This window comes from Chiloscyllium punctatum, chromosome 48, assembly GCF_047496795.1.
Source record: "Chiloscyllium punctatum isolate Juve2018m chromosome 48, sChiPun1.3, whole genome shotgun sequence".
Classification (NCBI taxonomy): Eukaryota; Metazoa; Chordata; class Chondrichthyes; order Orectolobiformes; family Hemiscylliidae; genus Chiloscyllium; species Chiloscyllium punctatum.
This window is the reverse complement of record NC_092786.1, coordinates 30141718-30168732: the sequence shown is the minus strand read 5'-3', so window position 1 is coordinate 30168732 and position 27015 is coordinate 30141718. Positions and strand designations below refer to the sequence as shown.

General features: G+C 41.9%; 1 protein-coding gene across 2 annotated transcripts in view; it reads right to left on the bottom strand.

The window, feature by feature from the left end:
- rasef2 (RAS and EF-hand domain containing 2) overlaps window positions 1–27015 on the bottom strand; it is an 83024-nt gene that overhangs the window by 35479 nt on the left and 20530 nt on the right. For both annotated transcript variants that reach the window (XM_072564919.1, XM_072564918.1), the window contains exon 2: window positions 3122–3271. In XM_072564919.1, the coding sequence (XP_072421020.1) occupies window positions 3122–3271 (150 nt within the window). The remainder of the gene's footprint in view (window positions 1–3121; window positions 3272–27015) is intronic.

Sequence of the window (27015 nt, the reverse complement as noted above, 5' to 3'; positions counted from 1 at the left end):
AGAACAGTGTAGAACCATACACCAGGTTCAATGAGCAGTGGTTTATAAAAAAAATTGAAATGATTTTGACTCTCTGCTGAAAAGACAAAGTTCTTATCTTCCATTCATGGATTAATACAAGTAGATACAACAATACTTCAGTTCTGTACCGTTCTTCCAGTAGGTTAACGGTAAGTCTGTCTTAAGCTGAGCAAATGAAAGGAAAAGAAGAATTGGAGAGCTAGAAAAAAAGTAATCTTTCCAAAAATGTGTAAAATGTTTTGTTTCACTCCTAATGTGATTGTGATTTAGATTTTACATCGAGAAAAAAAACAGGATACTACATAAACAGAGATATGGTGAAGCCAAGGTGCAGTCTCTCAACACCCAGGGAACAGAATCCAAACTGCTCCTATACTTTTTACTCATTGATTTGTCTAATTTTAATTCTGTAGGTCCAAGAGATTTTGACAGAATCGTCTTGGCTCACCACCACCTTCAAGAGCAGTTAGGGACTTGCAACAAGTGGCTGGCTTGTCAATCCCATCTCAATGAATAGGAAATAACTCTTGATACTTTTGCTCTTTAGATAAATTTAAACTTGTTCCATTAGGATTTCAGAGGTTCCTGAATGTCAAGGGAATCAAGGGTTATGGGAAGAAAGCAGGAGAATGGGGATGAGAAACTTATCAGCCATGATTGAATAGTGGAGCAGACTCAATGGGCTGAATGGACTACTTTCTGCTACGATGTCTGAATCAATTACAGATGTACACTTAACAATGAATTCATTAATATGGGGTTAGATTACAAAACCTGCCACTTTGATGCATAAATATTAAAAATCAAGACACCAATAGCGGAAACTCTAATGAGCGCATTAATTTATGTTTTACATCTAAGTGAAAAGCCCATGAACACTGACCTGGGTATGCCAGTTCTCCATTATTCAACTTTGCTTAGTCAGATTTAAGATTATATTCTTATGATTTTACTAGAATGGGAAACGTGGAAATGGTTACCCTGAATGCTGGAACTAATCAGAAAATTTTATCCAATTCTAGACCGTACAGCCACAAAATGCTTTTAAACTCATATTGCAAATGTGCATTATCTAGAGAAGATAATTTGCCAAAGAACTGCAGGTTAAATCAAAAACAAAAACTAATTGTTGGAAAAGCTCAGCAGGACTGGCAGCATTTGTGAAGAGAAATCAGTTAATATTTCAGTGACCCTTTGTCATCAGATAATTTACCCTCCAGTACCACAAATGTTTTGTTAAATGATCGACTATGGTTTGATTTAAAGTCAATGTTTATATCTCAAACTATGTGAGGAAATAAAGTTACAGCCTAGTACACAGATGGTATGCCAATATTTCACTTTTTATACAGACTCATGCAAATCCAGCCCCACGTGTAACTAACAATTGTGTTAAGAATGAAGTTGATTGAAGCCTTGCAGTTTGATGGGGTAATGGCTGTTGAGTGAAAATGTGCTTCCATAACGATTGAAGTACTCTGTTGTAAATTAAGAAAGGATTATTTAGTTAATTAGGGCCTCTTTCTGTGCTGCAGTGACTCAATGGCACTAAAATGGGTGTTATTTCCAAAACTGACACATCATTGGTTATAGTTATAGATTAATATAATTGCAAGGCCCTTTACCATTGATAAGAGGCAGCAGTGGTGTAGTGTTAAAAGTAAGTAGACTAGCAATCCAAAAGTTCAGCCTAATTTTCTAGGGAACATTGGTTCAGATCCCCCCCCTCCCAATACTTGGAAATATAGTATTTAAAAAAAGTTAGTCTCAATAAGTTGCAACAATGATTGATTGTTGTTTAAACACCTTCTGGTCCTATTAGGAAAGGTAACTTTTCATTCTTAAGCACAGTCTGGCCCACATGATGACAGACTCTGAACAGTGCTCAAAAGTGGCTTAGCAAGGGTAATTAGGGGCAGGCAATAGAACTTGCTGAGGACACCCACATCTCATTATAGGAAAAAGCTAAACTTCCCTGACTCAAGTGTGACACCCTCCAACATTCCTCTATTCTTGCTGCTCAATTCCAAGTCAACTGGATGCCTACCTTGAAGTTCTCCTCCTCTCACTACAAAGTCCTGATTGAAGGGCTTTTGCCCAAACGTCGATTTTCCTGCTCCTCGGATGCTGCTGACCTGCTGTGCTTTTCTAGCACCACACCCTCCACTCCAAGTCAACTGGAGTCCAGCCCAGAAAGTGAAGACATTTTATCACTTTCTGACACCAATTCCCTTCAAACAGACCAAACTGCAATACTTTTAGGATCATGTTGCTCCTGGGACTGCCTTGCACTGTTTTCTTTCAAAATCACTATATAAATGCATAGTGTCATTGAGATTGATCAATGCATCATTAAAAAGATGAACACAAAGTCAAATCAGTGCATTTTAAAAGACTCTATATAGAATAAAAGTTTATCACTGTTGGGTAAAGCTGCACTACAACAAAATCAATTGTTACAGAAAGAGATACAACGTGATCACCCTGTTATATGAAGGATATTATTAAACTGGAGAGGATTCAAAGATTATTTATCAGGATGTTGCCAGGAATGGAAGATTTGAGATAAGTTGAGGGGTAACCTTACTGAGGCGTATGAGGGGCATAGTTAACACAAATAGCATGGGTTTGTTCCAGGTGGAGTTCAAAACTAGAGGATATATTTTTAAGGCAAGAGAAGAAAGATTTTAAAAAGATAGGAGGGATTTTTTTTTAAATTTTTACATAGTGCTGTGTATGGAATGAATTTCCAGAGGAAGTGGTGGATGCTGGTACAGTTACAACATTTAAAATACATTTGGATAAGTTCACGAATCAGATATGTTTGGGGGGATATGAGCCAAACGCAAGCAGGTGGAGCAGGTTTAGTTTGAGAACACTTTCAGCATGGACTAATTGGACCAAAGGGTCTGTTTCCATTGCTGTATGACTATGTAAATAGAGAGAGAGAGGGGAGAAAGGGTACATGCCAAGTGAAACAAGTTAGTTGCCCACACGCTTTAATATTCCAAAGTTGTACTCAGATACATTCCAGAAATGCTTCCGGCAACAATTCCACGAATGGTGACAGGACACGGGCCACAGCAACCAGCCCCCTTACCTCCTGAGGGTCTGTTCCAGTTTCTCTGTCTCCATGTCCTGGACCTTACTGTCTTTGATAAGCTCCTGGATCAGTTTCTCATACTGCAGGTTCAAACCATAGTCTGAAGATGCACGGATTTGCTGGTAGAACTCGAACAATTTTTCCCGGCTGTTTGGGGGAGGAAGAAACAACGTTAATAATTGCCGGAATTCGAGTGAAATCTCGACACCCTCCACCCCCAGTTTAAATTGCTAATCAGTTCCTGATCACTCGGCGTCCAAGTGAACAGAGTTGAACGCCTGCACCATCAATATTAACCAATGGAGTTCCAAACTCGCTTTAAGTTCCTGGATGAAGGTTTAAATGAATGCAGCCCGTGTACGCGGTTCTAGGTCTAAGGTTGACAAAGACCAGCAAGATAGAAACACGGAATTGTGTAGCGCCTTACTGAGAGATGCCGAGACCCGGGTTGACGATGTGGGAGCTCCGCCTGCTGCCGCTTTGAATGGCAGCTATTAGAGCAGGGGGAGAGGCTGACTGTGAAAACCAGCCCAGCCACTCTTCCAGTCAATCTGAACTGCGTGTGTGCACCCTCTCACCGAGAGCTCCCTGTGGAGGGAGAGGCGAGAGCTGTCGCCAGTTTAACCCTCTCTAGAACTTTTACCAGCTGTGCACAGAAGTGAATGGATGCATTTTTTTTTAAATCACAGAACACCAGGTTTATTTGGAAGCACTAGCTTTCAGAGTGCTGCTCCTTCAGCAGGAGGTTCTGGTGTTGTGTGATTTTTAACTTTGTCCACCCCGCAGTCCAACACCGGCACCTCCAAGGCATAGGGTTCATTTTAGGAACGAATTACTGCAGAAGCTGGAATCTGTACTGAAAACATTTTATTCTCCCGCCATCCCTTTTTGACGGTGATCAGGGTACACGTGTACCATCCATAAAGGCTTCCAGCTTTATCGCGTGTATTTTTAACCGGAGGCTTCTACTCAATTACAAAGAATGTTGTGTCTAAACTAACTCATTTCTTTATAACTACCTTGCCCACATTTCTTCCTTTTAATCAACCTGTTCGGAGACGTTATTCTTCACCTCTGGAACTGGTGAGACTCAAACCATATCTCCTGGCCCAGAGGCAGGAACACTACCCCTACCCCACAAGAGCTAAACGACCAAAGTTGCTGTGATTAGACCCAATAGAAACGGCCTCTCACTGACATCCCCTCAAAAATCTGACCCACTCCATAAACAAATGTTCAATAGAGATTAAATAAATCCAAGATAAAGTGATAGAGTCCTAACCCAACAGAGAAATCAAATAAGATGTAATGATTAAACCATAATCTTACTAAAGTGTGTCTTATTAAAGAGTTAATTCTGCAAAGGAAGTGGTCATTTAGTCCTTTGAAATAGTTCTGGTATCTGATTATTGCTGATCTGTATCTTGATAAACATGCCTTAACTCCATATCATTTTATAACCTTGGCTAGTTTTAAAAAATTCTCAGATTTAAAGAGGAATTGAGCTGGCAACTATTGCTTTTTGTACTGGAGTGTTCTATACTTCCTGAACCTGCTGTGTGGTGTTTTCGAACCTCATTACTGAATGAGTCTACTTTAAAGTTTATTTTCTCTTGTTCTACACTCCACATGCCCAGCAGAACACAAGTTTCTTCTTATCTATCCACATCAATTCCCTAAGAAATACAACCCTTGTTTGGGTAATCTCTCCTTAATTTTGGTGAACCATACTGCACTCCGAAGATTAATATAGCATTTTCATTGTGTAATATCCAGAACTCTACCCGAGACTCTAGGTGTGGTTTAAACAAGGATTTTATTATGGCTGCAAGAACATTTTCCACTTCAGATACTAGCTTCGTAGTTTTAAAAACTTCCATGAGCTTCCTAATGATTTCCTGCAATGGAGGTAAAGATTTCTTGTGTGAACCATTCCAAAGTCACCCAGGGCATGGATTTAAAAAAAACTCAATAAAGCAACCTGCAATCTCGTGTGACCATCCCGGATCTACCAATAGCCATCTTGACTAGATCTGTGAGCAGACTCATTTAAAACAAAATCCTCTGACTTGCCCACCTTCCATTATGTGAGCAAAGATGAGGAGCATTGCACTGGAGCGTGATCATAGTGTAAACATCAAGACTACACATAATGGAATGTAACCTTTCATATGCAATGATAATGCTGCTTCCTTTATCAACAGTACGAAGCTGCCCATAAACCAGAGAAGAACGCAGCCACAAAAGGCCATTCAGTACACCGTCCTTCTGGTCCCTTGGCAGAACTATCCATTCAATCCCACTTTCCTACTTTTTCTCCATTGCTATGTATGTTTTTCCTTTGAGTATTCCTCCAATTCTTCTTTGATGGTTACTATTGAAACTGCTTCCAACACTCTTGCAAGCCATGCATTGTGATCACAATAACTTGCTGTATTAAAAAAAGTTTGATTATGTTGTTTCTTTCTGCTCACTACGGTGAACCTGAGACCTCTGGAAACAGACTTCCCTATTTAGAATCAAAGAATCTCTACAGTGCAGAAAGAGGTCTTTCGGCCCATCTAGTTTTTACTGACCCTCCAAAGAGCATCCCACTCAGATCCACCCCCTACCATTCTCCCATAACCCCACATGAGGTTTGCCAATCCACCGAATCTGCAGATCTCTGGACTGTGGACGGAAACCCACACAGTCACGGGGAGACTGTGCAAACTCCGCACAGAGTCACCCGAGGGTGGAATTGAAACTGGGTCCTTGGTGCTGTGAGGCAGCTAATGACTGTGCCACCCAAAAATCTCTCAAAAATGTTCAGGATTTTGTGGCTTCATCAAATCTTCTATCAAACTTCTCCACTATAGGGAAAACAATGTAGATTAGATTACTTACAGTGTGGAAACAGGCCCTTCGGCCCAACCAGTCCACACCGCCCCGCCGAAGCGTAACCCACCCATACCCCTACATCTACATTTACCCCTTACCTAACACTATGGGCAATTTAGCATGGCCAATTCACCTGGCCTGCACATCTTTGGACTGTGGGAGGAAACCGGAGCACCTGGAGGAAACCCACGCAGACACGGGGAGAACGTGCAAACTCCACACAGTCAGTCGCCTGAGGCGGGAATTGAACCCAGGTCTCAGGCGCTGTGAGGCAGCAGTGCTAACCACTGTGCCACCGTGCCGCCCACAGCTTCTCCAGTTTCTCAGTGGATCATCCCAACAGTCTCAAAACTGTTTTGACTCTTCCTGGTCTCGAGAGCCCTTCTGCAAATGGGATGTAGAGAACTAATCACAATACTCCAGCCATTTTAAGGTTGATCATACCATCTTATGTATTTTTTTTCCCCACTACTAATAATGCCAAAGATTCATTGTGCTTTTTTTTAAACCACCTTCTCTGCCTGTTCTGCCAGGGATAGTGTTTGTATGTAGTTCCCTGGGTCTACATATCTCTCGGTTCCTTCACCACCTTTTAAAACTGTGCCATACAGCTAGTATTGTCTTGACTCATACTTCCTGCCAAAGTGCACCTCTTCGCATTTTGCTGCATGAGTTTTCGTCAGCCATATCTCTGCCCATATTACAAATCCTGTTTCAGTTGCCTGTGTTGTTTGTTGCGATTGACAGTGGCTTAGTGGTTAACACTGTTGCCTCACAGTGCCAGGGACCTGGGTTTGATTCCCGCCTCAGGCAACTGTCTGTGTGGAATTTGCACATTCTCCTCGTATCTGTGTGTGTTTCATCCAGGTGCTCCAGTTTCCTCCCACAATCCAAAGACATGTGGGTTACGTGAATTGGCCATAGTGTTCAGGGATGTGTCTATTAGGTGCAAGAGTCTGGGTTAAATGTAGATTACTAGGGGAATGGGCCTGGGTAGGTTATTCTTTGGAGGGTCAGTGTGGACTTGTTGGGCCGAAGGGCCTGTTTCCACACTATAGGGATTCTATATAAAAAAAATTATGCCATCTGTAAATTTTGAAATTCTACACTACATATACTCATATCCAAGTCATCAGAAGGAGTCAAAAACAGCAATGGTCCATATATTAATCCCTGGATGGAATTGATGTAACCTCCCTCCTGTATCAATTAGAACTGGACACTATTTTTAATCCTATGGTCTCCAGTAACCTTGTGTGTTCAATATTCAAAATACTTGGAACTCCTGGTCCAGAGCCTTTTGCAAATCTCTCTCTCCACCCACTCACCTCCATCCATTAAAGAAGCTCGGCCTTGCTTTCTCTGATTGTATTTTTAAAGGGTTTTATCCTTTAAATGCAGTTTTCACCAATTGTGATTGTTTCAGTATAGGTAGGGGCACATTTACATGGGACGCATGTGTGAGCGGCTCAGTTTTTGGCTACAGATCCTAGACGTGGGGGCCATGGCGAAAATCAATTCATCCATCCCAGTCTGAATTATTACCTGGTGTCATATTTTCTCTTTTGCAAAGCTTCTGATATGCAAAATACATCACAAGTGATTAAAGTTTCACTCTCATGGACATGTTTCTACATCACATTTTAATATCACTTTGAATATTTGATTTAGTAATTGCTTTGCATTTCTATTCATCAGTTCGAAGGCCAATGTGTCATATTGTTCTGCATTGTTGATTTTTCTCTCTTTAGTCTGCTCAGACGAGTACAGACAAGAACATATTTTAGTCATTATTTCTTGCATTAGGTGGGGCACACAGCCTCATCATAACAAATCCTTGTGTCAATTGTAAACACTCCCAGGCAATTTCTTAGTCCGTGAGGGCAGAACGATGGCTCAGTGGTTAGCAGTGCTGCCTCAAGGAGCTAAGGACCTGGGTGTGATTCCAGCCTTGGCCGTCTGTGTGGAGTTTGCACATTCTCAGTACCTGCATGGGTTTTTCTCCAGGTGCTCCAGTTTCCTCCCACAGTCCAAAGCTGTGCAGGTTAGGTAGCCTGGCCAGACTAAATTGCCCCATAGTGTGCAGGGGAGGAGGGGGGGTGGATTAGCATGCAGTGTTACAGGGATGGGATGGGATGCTCTTTGACAGGTTGGTGTGGACTCTATGGGCTAAATGGTCTGCTTCTACACAGTAGGGAATCTATGATTCTATTTAACGAGTGGGAGAATCATTGTGAATACATCCTAGCTGTGCAATTGTAGGCTGTGAGGTTAGTACAATTAAAAGTTGCAGCAAGTGTTACACAAACCACTGAATAGTTGCAATGGATACATAGTTTGTTTCTTTCTCTACCCAGTTAAGAAAATATACATTTAACAGTGAATAGGCTTTTCAAAAGAGTTGGGAAGTAGAACAGTTTCGGTATTCAGTCTTTTTTTAAAAGGGTGGAGAGCAAATTACATGTGTGAATTCCAAGGTGCTTGCTCTACAATCAGTCAGGCCCGTTCATATCTTCAGAAAATTGTTCTAGTCTTTCACTTTTGTCCCTTTATTGGCTATTGTAACTCTCTCTTCACTTCCTGTGTAGTGCAAGTTTGTTGCCTGTGAATTCCTGGTGTAGTATCTGGCACCCAGATAAACTCCTGCAGTTTCACTGAAATTGAAAGGCTGGCAGACTCCAGGTTTTGATTACTGCCATTAAGTTAACATGGTAACTGATCGAAATTAGATAAACGATTAGTACTAACATAATTTGAAACAGAAGTGAACAATCAAAACATTCCTCCATTTTTTAGATTTTCAAAAGCAAAATGCCATTGGGAGACAGAACACTTCATTATAAGATAAATGTAACAAATATTAGTCCCTGTTTACGAGATTGATCCAAGTTTACGAGATTGTCGTCTCCATTCATCTCAACTAGTCTCTACTGAATTTCAAAAGAAAACTTTCCTCCTACATCATCTCCTGACTAATTCTAATGGTTCTGCCTCCATTATCCTACTGCAAAGATGGTGCCAAATGTTAATCGCAATTTGCAATAAAGCTGGTAACATTTATCCTAAACTTTTCTACATTTCCTTTTAACAATTTTCAGCGTTGCCATATCTGGCTGATTTAGCAATTGTGTATCAGATTAAACTTGTCCATCTATTTTAACATGGTGCACACTGTCTCCTCTCAATCAGTTTGATTCAGCCCATGTGATATAAAGGTATAATTGAAGGCACTTCATAATACACTTGGACCCTGGTCCTGATGACTTGTGCTCCAGAACTAGCTGTGTCCCGAGCTGAGCTGTTCCACTAGAATAACAGCAATAGCATCCACCGAGTAATGTGAAAAATTAACCAGGTATGTCCTGAGCACAAAAAGCTGGACCAATTAAGCCTGGACAATTATTCCTGATGAAGGGCTATCGCCCGAACGTCGATTTCGAAGCTCCTTGGATGCTGCCTGAACTGCTGTGCTCTTCCAACACCACTAATCCAATTTCTGTCCTAACAGTCTACTCTTGACCATCAGCAAAGTAGGATTAGTGATTAGTCTAATTCAGGATGGGCAATAAATGCTGACTTAATCTACAATGGTCATATTTCATGAACAAATTTAAGAAAAAAAACTTTTATTTAAAGAACCTTGTTTCTCCTATCTTTGCTCATCACTTGATCTTCAAAGCCCAGCACAGACACCTTCTGCTTCATTCCCTAACTTGCCCAGTTCTGCCCAGTGAATGGGTTGAAACTCATTGTTAGTTGTGTCTTTGCCAACCAATGTTGGCTTAAGGTCTGGCCTTCTGACTCTTCTGTGCATAGTCTCCATGATATGAGTAGTTTCCTTATAATGTGCTGATCAAAACTGATGGTGAAATTAGAAATCTTTTAACATGACATAAACTCAACTGACCCTGAATGAATAATGTAATTTAACTCTGTCTGCTTTGTGTATTGATTTGACAAATTAAATATTAAATGGGAGTTTCTAGATTTGACAGTCATGTCTAACAATGGTTGTATCATAGTCATGAAAATTAGAAGAGATGTTGCTTTGCTCTACACTAGAAATATGAATTAGATTTTATTGTCATGTGTACTCAAACACAAAAGAACAGGAGTCCAGTGAAATATTTCACCACACATGGCACCCTCTTTAGGTACAAAGTACCTAGTTACAAATCTTAGGTACTAAAATAGATTAGGTATAAAAATAGAGAAATTTAAAAAAAGACATTACAGGGTATTGCTCTTATTTTAATTTCAATCAATTTTGAATCTTCAGGTCTTAAATTGCAGTGATTTTAAAAAGTAATTTTAAGCAATAAAATCTGTGCGATTAGCAATAAAATAGCCATGTGCTCCTCATTCCCTCCCACATTTTCCTGGCTCCAAAGGTAGAAGAACAGCACAGGAAGTCATTGCTGGGATGTGTGATTAGAATTAGATTAGAATCCCTACAGTGTGGAAACAGGCCCTTCAGCCCCACAAGTCCACACCAACCCTCCAAAGAATAATCCACCCAGACCCATTCCCCTACCCTGTATTTACCCCTGACCATTGCACCTAACCTACACATCCCCCAACACTATGGGCAACTCTGCATGGGCAATACACCAAACCAGCACATCTTTGGACTATGGGAGGAAACTGGATCATCTGGAGGAAACTCACGCATGCCGGGGAGAATGTGTAAACTCCACACAGACAGTTGCTCAAGGTTAGAATTGAACCCGGGTCCCTGGCGCTGTGAGGCAGCAGTGCTAACCACTGAGCCACCATGCTGCCCAGTGTACAACTTCAAACAGCTTGTCAAGGTTTGTTTAATTTTTACAACCTGGTCACTCAGTTATTTGCTTGATTCAATGCTTGCATTCTTCATTTTGCATTGTGATTCCATTCTTTTATTAGTTTATTGTTAGGGATGTGGGTGATGTAGGCAAGGCTATATTTATCAAACATGCCTAGATGTGCTGGGACAGTGATGGTGGGCTTGACTTCAGCAGCTGCAGCTTTTATACTCCGAGTGTCTACATAGCGTCATAGAGATGTACAGCATGGAAACAGACCCTTCGATCCAACTCATCCATGCCGACCAGATATTCCAACCCAATCTTGTCCCACCTACCAGCACCCAGCCCATATCTCTCCAAACCCTTCCTATTCATATACCCATCCAAATTCCTCTTAAATGTTGTAATTGTACCAGCCTCCACCACTTCCTCTGGCGGCTTCTTCCACACACGCACCACCCTCTGCATGAAAAAGTTGCCCCTTAGGTCTCTTTTAAATCTTTTCCCTCTCACCCTAAACCTATGCCGTCTAGTTCTGGACTCCCCAACCCCAGGGAAAAGACCTTGTCTATTTACCCTATCCATGCCCCTCATGATTTTGTAAACCTCTTTAAGATTAGATTAGATTACTTACAGTGTGGAAACAGGCCCTTCGGCCCAACAAGTCCACACCACCCCGCCAAAGCGCAACCCACCCATACCCCTACATTTACCCCTTACCTAACACTACGGGCAATTTAGCGTGGCCAATTCACCTGACCTGCACATCTTTGGACTGTGGGAGGAAACTGGAGCACCCGGAGGAACCCACGCAGACACGGGGAGGACATGCAAACTCCACACAGTTAGTCACCTGAGGCGGGAATTGAGCCCCACAGCCCTCAGCCTCCGACGCTCCAGGGAAAAAAGCCCCAGCCTGTTCAGCCTCTCCCTGTAGCTCAGATCCTCCAACCCTGGCAACATCCTTGTATATCTTTTCTGAACCCTTTCAAGTTTCACAACATCTTTCTGATAGGAAGGAGACCAGAATTGCAATAGACATTCCAACAGTGGCCTAACCAATGTCCTGTACAGCTGCAACATGACCTCCCAACTCCTGTACTCAATGCTCTGACCAATAAAGGAGAGCATACCAAACGCCTTTTTCACTAACCTATCTACCTGCGATTCCACTTCCAAGGAACTATGAACCTGCACTCCAAGGTTTCTTTGTTCAGTAACACTCCCTAGGACCTTACCATTAAGTGTATGAGTCCAGCTAAGATTTGCTTTTCCAACATGCAGCACCTCGCATTTATCCAATTTAAACTCCATCTGCTATTCCTCAGCCCACTGGCCCATCTAATCAAGATCCCATTGTCCTCAGAGGTAACCTTCTTCGCTGTCCACTCCACCTCCAATTTTGGTGTCATCTGCAAACTTACTAACTATACCTCTTATGCTCACAATCAAATCATTTATATAAATGATGAATAGTAGTGGACCCAACACCGATCCTTATGGGACTCCACTGGTCGCAGGCCTTCAGTTTGAAAAACAACCCTCCACCACCACCCTCTATCTACTACCTTCAAGTCAGTTCGAAACCATATGGTTGGTTCTCCCTATATTCCATGAAATCTAACCTTGCTAACCAGCCTCCCATGGGGAACCTTGTTCAGTGTCTTAATGAAATCCATCTAGATCACATCCATTGCTCTGCCTCATCAATCCTCTTTGTTACTTCTTAAAAAGATGCAATCAAATTTGTGAGACATGATTTTCCACACACAAAGCCATGTTGAGTAATGCTAATCAGTCCTTGCCTTTCCAAGTACATGTAAATCCTGTCTCTCAGGATTCCAACAAATTGCATCACCGACATCAGACTCACTGGTCTACAGTTCCCTGGCTTGTCCTTACCACCTTTCTTTAACAGTGGCACCACGTTAGCCAACCTCCAGTCTTCCGGCACCTCACCTGGGACTATTGATAATACAAATGTCTCAGCAAGAGGTCCAGCAATCACTTCCCTAGCTTCCCACAGAGTTCTAGGGCATATCTGATCAGGGCCTGGGGATTTATCCACTTCTATGCATTTCAAGACATCCAGCACTTCCTCCTCTGTAATATGGACATTTTTCAAGATGTCACCATCTATTTCCCTACTATGTCTTCCATGTCCTTTTCCGCAGTAAATACTGATGCAAAATACTTGTTTAGCATCTTCCCCATTTCCTCTGGCTCCACACTTAGGCTGCCTTGCTGATCTTTGAGGGGCCCTGTTCTCTTCCTAGTTACCCTTTTGTCCTTAATGTATTTAAAGATTCCTTTGGATTCTCCTTAACCTTTTTCCCAAAGCTATCTCATGTCCACTTTTTGTCCCCATGATTTCCCTCTTAAGTATATTCCTCTCGCCTTTACACTAAGGATTCACTCTCTGTCTCTGCTGTCTATATGTGACATATGCTTTTCCTAACCAAAACCTCAATTTCTCTAGTCATCCAGTATTCCTTACACATACCAGCCTTTCATTTCACCCTAGGGAAAGTGAGGACTGCAGATGCTGGAGATCAGAGCTGAAAATGTGTTGCTGGAAAAGCGCAGCACGTCAGGCAGCATCCAAGGAGCAGGAGAATCGACGTTTCAGGCATGAGCCCTTTCATTTCACCCTTACAAGAATATACTGTCTCTCGATTCTCTCCTTTCTGAAAGCTTCCCATTTTCCAGCCGTCACTTTACCTGGACCCTCATTCAACTTTTGAAATTTCTTGCCTAATACCTTCCAAAATTGGCCTCCCTCCAATTTAGAACTTTTAGATCTGGTCTATCCTTTTCCATCACTATTTTAAAACTAATAAAATTACGGTCACTGTCCCCAAAGTGCTCCCCCACTGACACCTCAGGTCACCTGCCCTGCCTTATTTCCGCCGAGTAGGTCAGTAGATTTTCTTGTACACACTTCAATTCTTCTCCATCTAAACCCTTAACTTTGTGGCAGTCCCAGTCTCTGTTTGGAAAGTTAAAATCCCCTACCATAACCACCATATTATTCTGACAGATAACTTTAGTTTTAGGAGGCAGGGGAAATTCGTCGGTATTCGGTAAACTTCATTAGAAAACCAAACTACAACTATCCAATGGAAAAGCCGCACCCCCCCACCTGCTTTACCTCCTCCTCTCAACCAAGGTTTCTCCTGTTTAAGATGCTGTGTAAAAACCCTTTTTCTGTCCTAATATCTCGTTACATGTAAAATTGTGTTTGTCAATGCTCTTGGGAAATACCTTTGTACATTTCACTGTACATGCAAATTGTTGCTGCAGAGATCAAGACTTTGGTACTGATTCTGGAAGTTAGAAGTGGAAGTATTCGCATACAATTGTGCAAAATTAGGCACTGTTTGCAACTATTCAGGTCCTTGTCTGGATGGGTGTAGCTTCAATAAGTCGCAAGCAGCTTTGTTGCCACCCAGGACAAAACAGCTCACTTGACTGACATTCGATTTGCCACATTCGATATTCTGTCCTATCAGCACCAATGCACAACAGGAGCAGTGTGCACCATCAACAAGATGCACTGTAGAAACTTGCAAATCCTCCTTTGATTGGACCTTCCAAATTTGTGTCAGCTCCTAGAAGGACATGTGCAGCAGATGCATGGGAACACTAGCAGGTTCTCCTGCAAACCACACACTCCTGTCATTCCTTCACCATCACTGGGTCAAAGGCTGGGAACTCCCTTCCCAATAGCTCATGGGCTGCAGCTGTTCAAGATGGCAGCTCTCCATCACCTCCTTCTAGGGCAATTGGGGATGAACAATAAATGCTGGTCTATGTGAATAACTTTTTTTTAAAAAGCAACATACAACCAAGTGCAAGGACCCATTCCCTGCAAGGCTCAGTGGTGAGCACTGCTGCCTCACAGCACCATGGTCCCAGGTTCAATCCCAGCCTCGGGTGACTGTCTGTATGGAGTTTGCATATTCTCCCTGTGTCTGCGTGGGTTTCCTCCGGGTGCTCTGCTTTCCTCCCACAGTCCAAAGATGTGCAGGTCAGGTGAATTGCCATGCTAAATTGCGCATAGTGTTAGGTGCATTAGTCAGAGGGAAATGGATCTGGATGGGTTACTCTTCGGAGGGTCGGTGTGGACTGTTTGGACCGAAGGCCTGTTTCCACACTGTAGGGAATCTAATCTAATCAAAATACAAGGGATAAGTTCAAGCCCTGCACCTTTCTGAACTACATGGGAGTATAGGAAGCCTGCAGTTCTCTGTTGATTTCTCCAAGGCAAAGTCTCTGTTAATCAGAACGCTTTACTCCTCTAGTCTAAATGAGTGTGACTGAAATGTGTCATTCTTCTGCTTGTCCTGATGAGTGAAAAATGAAAAGGTTTGTCAATACATCTCTCTTTTCAGCAATGGTCAAATTCTGTATCCACAAGTGACTGACAGGTTTATGGAGGGAGCAGCAAGGAAGATAATGGGCACTTAAGATGACATGGAGCAGTAGCACCAATAAACCAGGCTCTAGCCGGAAGGCGGCATAGGGGTGGACTGCCTCAGTGTGGCCAGAAGGTGAGAGGGACGGGTGGGTTGCTGGGGAGGGGGGGGGGGGGGGGGGGGGGAGTTCTGTATTCTATGCACTGTTTGCACTGTCTTCTATGTATTTGCTACTATTAATGTTTTGTGATGACTGAAAGTGGGATTTGAGGTTGGTCCTCATTTCCCTGAAAAATGGTTGAACAGTGAGGTTAGGGGCTGACTTTTCTCTCCCTTGTAAAATTGCTGTTTCTCTGTATACAGCTGTTAATGTTAACTGTTTTGTATAGATTTAATAAAATAAAAAAAAGAAAAGTGTAAAAAACAAAATCGGCTCTCTGCATATGGTTGATTATATTCACCACTTTGCAATCAGTTGCCACAATTAAAGGACATTGTTAACTAAACACAAATGAAGGGAACAGGTGAAGTATTGCTGAAGTCCTATTCACAGCTCTTGCACTAAGCAATGCACAAAAATTAAAAATTACTGACATGTCAGTTGGAAAAGTATAAACCCTGAACTTTTATTAAAATGGAGGATGAGTGCATACCAATAACTATATAAAGAGGTGCTAAACTGGGGACATGTGATGACTGCATCTGTCAGAATTTGGGCAGTTATGTGGAAAACATGATATCCACTGTCACTGCCATGCCTATTCCAAGCTGTGTGTGGGTGGACTGGTTTTCAACAATGCCTCTGGAATTAAAACAAAAATCAAAATACACCTCCCTTGACATTCTTGCAGGTTCGTTCATCAGTTAGAAACTACAGGCTCAGTCAGGGTCAAACAGAAGTAATCAGAATGGAAAACTCGTCATTAGCATTCACACCACCACCCCCACACCCTCAAAACTCCCAGAAAAAGTGCATTTGGCTCATTGGAGACAGTATTGGGTCCATCCAAAAACAATTTGTTTATGTAGCAAAAGGTTTTCATTAATTAAAGAATGTATTCCACTTTGTGTGATGAATATCTAGACCTATATGTATTTTTCACTGTTTAGAATCATAGAAAAAAGGAAGAGGCTATTCAGCCCATCGAGCCTGCTCCACCATTCAACATGATCATGGTGTTAAATGGCTGATCTTCTTAATGTTCTTAATGTTCTTAATGTTCTTGCTCTTTCCCCATGTCCCTCAACAACATTACCTTTGAGAGGTCAATTTCTTTCAAGTATTTGGTAATTTCACCTCCATAGCCTTCTGTTGTACAGAATTCCACAGACTGATCATCCTTGGCATAAAGAAGGTGTCCCAAGCAAGGATGCCCCAAGGCATGGTACATTGGTGAAACTGAGCAGAGGCCTATGGCACCACACAACAATCAACAGACAGGAGGGTTCCCTCCCAGTTCAAGAACACTTCAGCGGTCCAGGACATTCGACCTCGGACCTTCGGGTGACCATCCTCCAAGGTGGACTTCAGGACAGGCAGCAGCGAAAAGTGGCCGAGCAGAGACTGATAGCTAAGTTCTGTACCCATAGGGATGGCCTCAACCAGGACCTTGGATTCATGTCACACTACACACACACACACGCGCAAAAACCCACATGCACACATACACATATACGTTTGTGGGATGAACTGATACTTGCAGAGTTACATTTGTACTCTGCTCAAAAACTGCATGAATCCATGTAAGACTCTGTTAACTCATTTTTTAGATTAGAATCAGTCTAAACATTATGGCACAGACAACAGACCACAGGGGGCTAACACCCTCAACATCTTATCTGGCCTGAACCAATTGTTAAAGTTAACCTGAGAATGTAACTTTTAAAAAGAGTTTTGTGATTTACATATGAAAGAAGTGAAACTATCATGGTCATTCTAACAGATGGGAGACTTAAGAAACGTCAAGGTACTTATCAATGTATAATTTCAGTTACATCACACTGTAAACATTTGCTATAAATTCTGTGTCTTACAATTGCGTACTCCATAACCACGTGATGAAGGAGCAGCGTTCCGAAAGCGAGTGCTTCCAATTAAACCTCTTGGCCTATAACCTGGTGTTTGTGATTTTCAACTTTAAAAGCAAGGTTTAGTGGACCGTATCAAATTGAGAAGAAATTGTGTGAGGTGAACTACTTGATAAGGACTCTAGACAGGAGTGTGCCATGTGAATATGCTCAAAAGGTATTCTGATTGGGAACTGAAAAATGTGTTGCTGGAAAAGCGCAGCAGGTCAGGCAGCATACAAGGAGCAGGAGAATCGACGTTTCGGGCACAAGCCCGTCCTGAAGGAGGGCTTACGCCCGAAACGTCGATTCACCTGCTCCTTGGATGCTGCCTGACCTGCTGTGCTTTTCCAGCAACACATTTTTCAGCTCTGATCTCCAGCATCTGCAGTCCTCACTTTCTCCTTCTGATTGGGAAGGAAAGCAAGAGGAGAAGGTGTTAATGATTACAGCACAGAAGGAAGAACCAAGTTCAGAGGATTCTGAATTGGACATTCCTCAAATCAAATTGGACAATGAGGAAGTTGTCAAAAATTGGGATACATTATTGCATTACCTTCCACAAGAAAATCAAAATGGCCTGAAAAGAGTTATTACTATCACATGGGGTGATTGCAGAAATAAACTGGGAAGTACTAACCTAATTGTGTATGATGTAGATATGGGAGATGCTGTTCTGATTAAGCAACATCCTTACAGGCATAACCCTCTAAAGTTGGCACAGGTTCAGAAAGAGATCGAGCAAGATGGCCTAATCGAAGTGAGTTACAGTCACTGGAGCTCATCCATAGTCATGGTGCCAAATCCAGATGGTTCCCAATAGTTATGCATGGACTATTGCAAAGTCAACGCTGTTACAAAGACTAATGCATATCCAATTACACGGTCGGAGGATTGTGTCGAAAAAGTGGGCCAAGCAACTTACCTTTCTAAGTTGGACTTGCTCAGAGGATACTGGCAAGTATCTCTGTCAGAAAGAGCAAAGGCAATTTTGGCTTTCGTAACTAAATGAACTATATCAGTTCAAAGTCATACCATTTGGTATGAAAAACACTCCAGCCACATTTCAGAGACTGACCTATAAAGTCATTGCCAGATTATCCAATTGTGGTGTGTATTGATGACCTGGGAATTTTTAGTCACTCATGGAAGGAACATTTACACCATTTATCTGACTTGTTCAATCCAATCAGTCCAAGCCGAACATAATCCTAAACTAACCTAGTTCCACCTTCCTGCTGCTGGTCCATATCCACAACATCCCCCCCCCCTCCCCCCAAGCCTTTCCTATTCACGTACTTATCCAAGTGTCTTAAATGTTGCAATTGTACCCCCATCCACCACTACCTCCGGAAGTTCATTTCACACATGAACCACACAGTGTAAAACATTTGCCCCACATGCCTTTTAAAATCTCTCTCCTCTCACATTAAGAATGTGCCCCTGGAAAAAGACAACTCCTGCTAACTCTATTTATACCCCTCATTATTTTGTAAACTTCTATCAGCTCCTACACGTCAATGAAGAAAATTCCAGCCTATCTTTATTACTAAAATCTTCCATATCCAGCAACATCCTGGTAAATCTCTTCTGAACTCTCTCCAACTTAATATCCTTCCTAAAACAGGGTGACCAGAACTGGATACAGTATTCCAGAAGAGGCCTCACCAATCTCCTTTGTTTCAGATTCAGCAATAGTCAACTTCATCTTCCACTATACTGCCACATTACCTATTTTCTCCAAATTCTTGCTATATTTTTTGCACTACCTCCTCAGACCATCTGCTTCTAATTTAATATAATTTATACTTTAATCATTAGGAGCAGCATTTCTGAATCCAAGGTCTTGATTTCTATCGGAAACAATAATGGTTTCAATATTAATTCCACTCCACTCAAAACACCCCAGCCAACACTCTAAAATGCTTAAGTTAACAATTCCCAACTCTTTTCTACTCTTCCCATAATGCCTTTCTGTTCCCAAGTGTGAAGCATTGTCCAGTGGATTTTGGAACTGGACGTTTTAAGAAGAAATGACATCTCCCATATCTCATACCATATATTTTCATGGACCTTTGGACCCTTCATTTCTAAGTTCCCAGATAATTTAGTCAGGCAGCATCTTCCCCTTTGTTGAGTACTGTTACTAGGTTACAGTTATTTTAAAAAGAGTTACGTCAAGTATATTCCGAACTTTTAGTCAGTACTTTTCAAAGCTGCACACAAATGTTGTTAAAAATGTGACCATTGGTATTTGAGCTACAGACAAATTAAGAAAATACATAATCAATGATGGACATTGTCAACAGGGAATAATACAATACTTTGCTTAAAGATGGGCCAACACAGGAGTATTAAGTTCCACATTTCCTGTCCCCAAGTTTCTCACACAACAAAAAGATCAAAACACAATTTGTGGCAAATGGAAGTGAATGGCCACTGTCATCTTCCCATTGCATCAAAATAACTCGCCCCTTCACACTGGACAGGGTAGACTACACAGGTCCACAAAATAGGGTGTGAAATTAACATAAATATCAACCCTTCTTTGGAAAAGAACTTGAACTTGTGGAATGTCACATGGTGAGGGAGCTGTACTTATATACACTCTTAAAAACCAGCTAAAACCTGTTTGTGATCAGTTCCATCAAAGCCATCAGAAAAATGACTTTAGCCACTGCGTAAACCAGACTCAACTGCAAGACATCACATAACTGCAGTCTGTAACCTGTCCGATTTAAAGTCTACCCGAGAGCCAGCCTCCTACAAGTCTGACTGCAAGAAGCTTCTCAGCCTGCTGTACAGGACTCCCCACATCAACATTAAATAATCAAATCCAAACAAGAGACAACAGGGCTGTTATTTCAGAAACCTTAGATTGTCAATCAGAAACTAAGGATTGGAATTAGTAAAATTGCTTGATTGCTGTATCCAGTCTTTGTTTATGGGGGTTTGCAAGTGACACTGATGTTGCATTTAATTTGAGGTAAATGTGAGAATAACAACATTTGTTATATTTAAACTCATAAATATTTGCTGCTGAATAATTTAGATAGTAAGAAAGCACATGCTGTCTATGAAAATGAATACAAATCAACTAATTTCCTGACAGCCAGATACACTTTTCTTTACACAGTTTGTTATACATTTGTGCCTAGAATACGGAGAGACAATCGCGTGTTCTGGATTCCTATCACTCTCTGGGTGAAAAGTTTTTTCTCATGTCCCCTCTATACTTCCTGTCCCTTACCTCTCCATCAAGCCGAAAAAAATTCTTCCTGTCTATGCACTCCCGCCCCCCCCCATAAGTTTATACATCACAATCATGTCCGCCCCATCCCCCCCCCAACCAATCCACCCTCCACTCTCGACACCTTACCACTGCAAGAGTTGTAAAACTGTGCCCACACCTCCCCCCTCACCTCCATCCAAGACCCCAAAGGATCCTTCCACATCAAACAGAGATTTTCCTGCACCTCCTCACACATCATCAACTGTATCCGTTGCTCTTTATGTGGGAGACGGGGGGGGACGCAGAACCCCAACTTGTAGAACGTTTCACAGGACATCTCTAGGACACACTCACTAAACAACCCCACTGCTCTGTGGCCAAACACTTCAACTCTCCTTCCCAATCCACCAAGGACAAGCAAATCCTGTGCCTCCTCCACCATCAAATTCTAGCCACCTGACGCTTGGAGGAAGAACGTTTCATCTTCCACCTTGGGACTCTCCAAATACACGGGATCAATATTGATTTCCACCAGTTTCCTCATTTTCCCTCCCCCCACCTTATCCATGACCCAAACCTCCAACTCGCACCACCCTCTAGACCACCATCTTCCTTCTCACCTATCTGCTGTACCCTCCACTCCGACGTATAACCATCATCCCCCACCTTCATCACCTACTGCATTCCCAGCTACCTTCTCCCCCAGCCCCACCCCACCCCTCCCATTTATCTCAGAGCCCCCTTGGCACACACCGCCCCCCAATTCCTGATGCTCAAAACATTGACTCGCCTGCTCCCAGGACAACACCTGACTAGATGCGCTTTTCAAGCACCACATCTTTTGACCCGAGAATATGAGTAATGCTTAGAAAGCTGCATTTCCTGCCTACTTTGAGTTTGTCAGAAATGAATGAGGTGGTGTTGCTTGTTGGCATCTTTCATTATTTTACTGATGACTGGCAGGGAACAAGCTGCTGTGTAATTGACAACATTACATTGATCCTGTGTCTTTGTGGTTATGACATACTTGGGCAATATTGTTGAGAAGGTGCCAGTGTCATACCTGTGCTGAAATGGTATGAGAGGCTGGTTTTGGTCCAGTGTGCAGATCTTTGGCAATACCTTACGATTAGTGAATCTGGAATTCTACATGCCTGCTTTGTTGCTCGTCCTGACATAAGGCATCAGTATTACCCTGTCTCCTGACTGATATTTCTGCAGCACACATCAGCTCCATCAGAATGATTATTGATGCTTCAGACCATCTGTTGAGTCCATCTTGGTAATCTCAGATTCAGTATTTCTACCTGAAACTTTATTATGCAGTTAATATGGCACAGAATGAGGCCATTCTGCCATTTGAGTCAATGCTAGCTCTTTGTAGGCAGCCCAATCAGTCCCATACCCTCACTCAAAATCTGTAGCCTGCAAGTCTAAACTAGAGATTTCCCAACTTTTCAAATTTTCCCTGCAGCGTCAGAAGATGAGGGGTGGCCTTAAACTTTATAAAGTCATGAGGGGCATGGATAGGGTGAATAGTCAATGCCTTTTCCCCAGTGTATGGGAGTCCAAATCTAGAGGGGATGGGTTTAAGGTGAGGGAGGAAAGATTTGAAAGGGACCAAAGAGGCAACTTTGTCACACAGTGTGGGTGCGTGTATGGAATGAACTGCCAGAGGACATGGTGGAGGCTGGTACAATTATAACATTTAAAAGGCATCTGGATGGACATATGAATGGGAAGCGTTTAGAGGGTTATGGATCAAATACTGGTAAATGGGACTAGAATAATTTGGGATATCTGCTCAGCATGGGTGAGTTGGACCAAATGGTCTGTTTTCATGCTGTACACTCTATGACTCTACAAGCCAATTCACTGCCATGGACCTATTGGTAAACAAGCTCAATAAATCTTTGAGTGCTTCATCTAATTGATAAAAAAAAGATCATTGCTTTCATTCCCAACCAGAGGATGACTGAGGATCTTATAAAGTTGGGGATAAAGAGATTTCTTTGATTTGTAAACGAAGATCTCCACACATACAACACAGGTGAAAATAGGCTTATTAAACTCACAACATGTGGTACCACCTTCTTCAATTTATTCTGCAGAAGATACAATTCATTGAATTAACACTAAGCCATGTTGGAAATCATTGGGATTGCAGCACTGAGTATTTCAATATTGAGTATTGTTCCCACAGGCGCAGCTCTCTGATTGCACTGCTGTCACTGAAACTTTCCTTGAAAGGTTTACATGAAGTACCGCACTAAAATCATCACCACTCACATCAGAATTTCACATTTGCTACATTGTCAAACTTGATCTTGGAAGACGCTCTTCATTCAAAGGGATCTCTTTGTTTCTCAATTCAGAAAATTAAAACGGGAATCCACATCATGGGAACAAGATCCAATCAGGAGCTAAAATCCTAGTTGAATCATTTATTTTTACTGATGCAGTAAAACTATATGTCAAGCTTCCATCTGAGTTAAAATAGGAGTAAAAAATGAATCAACTAAATGTTCTTCTCAATGCAATTTCATCGAACCACACCCCAAATCTGTATGTTGAATTATCGAGTATTTTAAATAAAATAAACTCTTGCATTCATGTTATGCCATTTTGCATTTTGGGAGATTCCAAAGTGCTTTACAGCCAATGGAGTACTTTCAAACTACAGTCAGAGTTGTAAGGCTGAAAACCACACAAAGAATTTGCTGACACCAAGCTCCCACAAATATATCAGGAGGAGTGACTAAGTAATCTGCTCCAGTGAGATGGCTTCAGGAATAAATAGTGACCAGGACACCAGTGAGAGCTCTTCAGCTCTTTGAATAGTGCCAGTGAACCATTTCTTTTCACCTGAGATATCAGTGGAAGCTTTGATTTAAAATCATCAAAAAGCCAGTCCCTCCAACAACGCTGCGCTCCGGTGTTAACTTGCTTTTGTTACAGGACTTGAACTGGGTATACAGAAGTCTCTTGCCCAGTGGTAGGGCAATGGAATTTTTTTTGTTTTTTTTTCAAACAGCAGATTCCCACCTAACAAGACAGTTGAAGGGTATCTGGGGTTACATAGGAAGATGGAGCGGAGGCTTCGGTCAGACAGCCATGTTCTTATTGAATGGTGGAACAGGCTCAAGGTGCTGAATGGCCTATTCCCCGTCTTTGTTGATATGCATAAACTTCCAACCACAAAGCAAGAATGCTGCCATTTAACCAAGGCTGCCACAAACACAATTTCAGTTTGGATTAACAGGAGATTCTCTGGTGTGATCCAGAATGCTGATTTGCGAGCTGAGTGTAATCTCGACAACTGCATATTCTGGTGTTGTATTTTGCAGACTACTGGAATGCAGTACATGACTGTGCATTGTTATAGTGATAGCTATACTGGAAATTACTGAATTTACAGTTACACCCATTACAACAGCCAAATATCCACCCAAATTATCAAAGACCTGTGAAACTCAGTGTAATTTAATGAGCTCAAAAACTACTCTGGTTAGTCATAGTTTCAGCTCTCATTACAAAGAGGACATTGTTACATCCAAGTGGGTTGAGACATTCTTAATGAGTGTATTCACAGCCAGAGAATGCAAAAGGTAGTGATTGGGCAACTGTGTTGTCAAGAAGACCCAACAGGAGGCTCTTTGAGTGATTCTTTGACTTATCACAGTTACAACAACAACATATGGAACTGTGCTGCCCTCTATCACCGACACAATGGTACAATGAAAACCATCCCAGGCCAATTTTATATAAGGATGTGTCGTTCGTGTCATGGATATATAGTTTGAAAGGTGATGCAAGCCCAAAATATGTAATAATCAACAGATTAAGTCAGTGAGAAATGACATCTTTTAAGGATTTAAACATCAGAAGTGTAAAGTCAGCAGTAGCTCATAAAGGAAACAAACTGTGGGCGGCACGGTGGCACAGTGGTTAGCACTGCTACCTCACAGCGCCAGAGACCCGGGTTCAATGCCCACCTCAGGCGACTGACTGTGTGGAGTTTGCATGTTCTCCCTGTGTCTGCGTGGGTTTCCTCCAGGTGCTCCGGTTTCCTCCCACAGTCCAAAGATGTGCAGGTCAGGTGAATTGGCCATGCTAAATTGCCTGTAGTGTTAGGTAAGGGTGGGTTGCGCTTCGGTGGGGCGGTGTGGACTTGTTGGCCCTAAGGGCCTGTTTCCACACTGTAGTAATCTAATCTAATCTAAACAAACACATGAAGAAATATCTTGTTCACTGAGAACTAGATGGTACAATTCGACATGAGAGGTTTGGAAAACAATTGTTTAGCTGTTATTTCAAGGGGAAAGTGACAAAAAGCTATCCAACTCAAAACATAATTTGTAAAAACAGTAAGTTAAATGGTTAGCGTTTCACTAGCAACCAATAAATGGGCACAAATAAACAACTGTTTTATCAACATTAAAAGTTAGGACTGGGAGATAAACCTGATCAATGTTTTATTGGGTCACTACAATTCTGAATGCTTCTGAATTCAATATAAGTAATTGTTTGTTTGCAAGGTTGTTTCAGTAATATCTCTAAAAGGTTTCATTATAAATTGTTATACATATCATACTTATTAGAGCTGACCTATACTGCAGTTACATTCAGAATTGAATTTATCATCCTGACCAACCACCCACACCCCCCCAAGCTTTTATCTAAATCTTACCTCAAGGTCTCCCTCACAGATCAATAATCCTGCAATTTACACAAATCCCTCATTCCTGCAGTGTCTCAAAATTAAATTTCTAATTTTTATGTTTAAATCTTATCCTGACCTCTCCTCTCCATATCTTTAACCTCCTCCATCCTTAATAACCCCAATCCCTGAACTTTGCCTTCCTTTGATACTTCTATGTCAATGCAATTCCCTACCTGCCTTTATTTTGCTTTCTCCCCCCAGTGCAAACATCTATATTGGCTCCTCTCTCCCTTATATTAGAAAAAACTAAAGGTAACAAAATGGGTTTAAACAGGTCCCAGTGGGGCACTAACAAAATAAAAATTAACAGCTAATGGAAACTGCCCCTTATATCCTTTTAAATCTTTCTCTTAATAGGTGGCACGATGACTCAATGGTTAGTATGACTGCCACACAGTTCCAGGAACCTGGGTTTGATTCCAGCCTCATGTTACTGTGTGGAGTTTCCACATTCTCGCCGTGTCTGCATGGGTTTCCTCCGGGTGCTCCAGTTTCCTTCCAGAATCCAAAGATGTGCAGGTTAGGTGGATTGACCATGTTAAATTGCCCAGTAGTGTCCAGGGATGTGCAGGCTAGGTGGGTTAGCCATGGGAAATGCAGGGTTACAGGGATGTGGTAGGGGGATAGCTATAGGTGGGATGCTCTTTGCAGAGTTGGGGTGTCTCAATGGGCTGAATGACCTGCACCTGTATTGTATGATTCTATAACCCTTCCCTTGTTTTTAAGAAGTACTTTAAAACCAATCTCGTTGACCAATCTTTTAGTCACCCATCCTAGTACCACTTTCTTTGGTTCACCATCATTTCTGTATGATTACACAGCAGTGAAGCACCTTACAATGCTTTTTCTATGTTAAAGGTGCTACATAAATGCAAGCCATTGCTGATGTTATGAATATGGAGTCTGGGACAGATCTTCATCCGCTGCAAGCATGTTACGAGAACCTGTGAGTAAGCTCATTTTTTTCAGTCTGAAATGAATGGACTGAAGCTCTATCCATTGACTCCATCTATAATTCCCACTGCCTCCGGACAGCAACCAACATCATCAAAGTCCTCTCCCACCCCAGTTAGACTCTCTTTCACCCTCTACCTTTCACCCTCTACCTCACCCTCACCCTATACCTACAAGATATAAACATTTGTACACGCGTATGAACAGATTCAAGACAAGCTTCTTCCACACTGTTATTCGACCTTTGAATGGACCTCTCACCTGTTAAATGTAATGGTGATCTCGCTCTCTATGCAAGTTCTCTGCAGCTGTAACATTGTACTCCTCCCTCTATTCTATTACCCTTATGAACTTTGTATAGTATGGTCTGTTTGTACTGCACACAAAACTTTTTACTGTAGCTAGGTACACGTGACATTAATAAATCAAATCAAATGAAATCCTGGATTTGCCTGTGCTTCTTTGACTGTACTGCCTGATGAGTAAGAGTTTGCACAAGGAAGGCCACACTTTGTAAATCGGTCAACCATTGACAGCTGTGCCATCAAGTCTCCAGGACCTAAACACCGGGCTTCCTTCACTAAACCTTCCACCATTCCACCCATCTCTTCTCAGACAATGGAACTAAAATCAGATATTGTGTAGAAGGACTGGGCGATCCCATACCAATGGGCTGAGGAGTCGCAGCTGGAGTTTAATTTAGATAAATGTGAGGTGCTGCATTTTGGAAAAGCAAATCAGAGCAGGACTTATACACTTAATGGTAAGGTCCTAGGGAGTGTTGCTGAACAAAGAGACCTTAGAGTGCAGGTTCATAGCTCCTTGAAAGT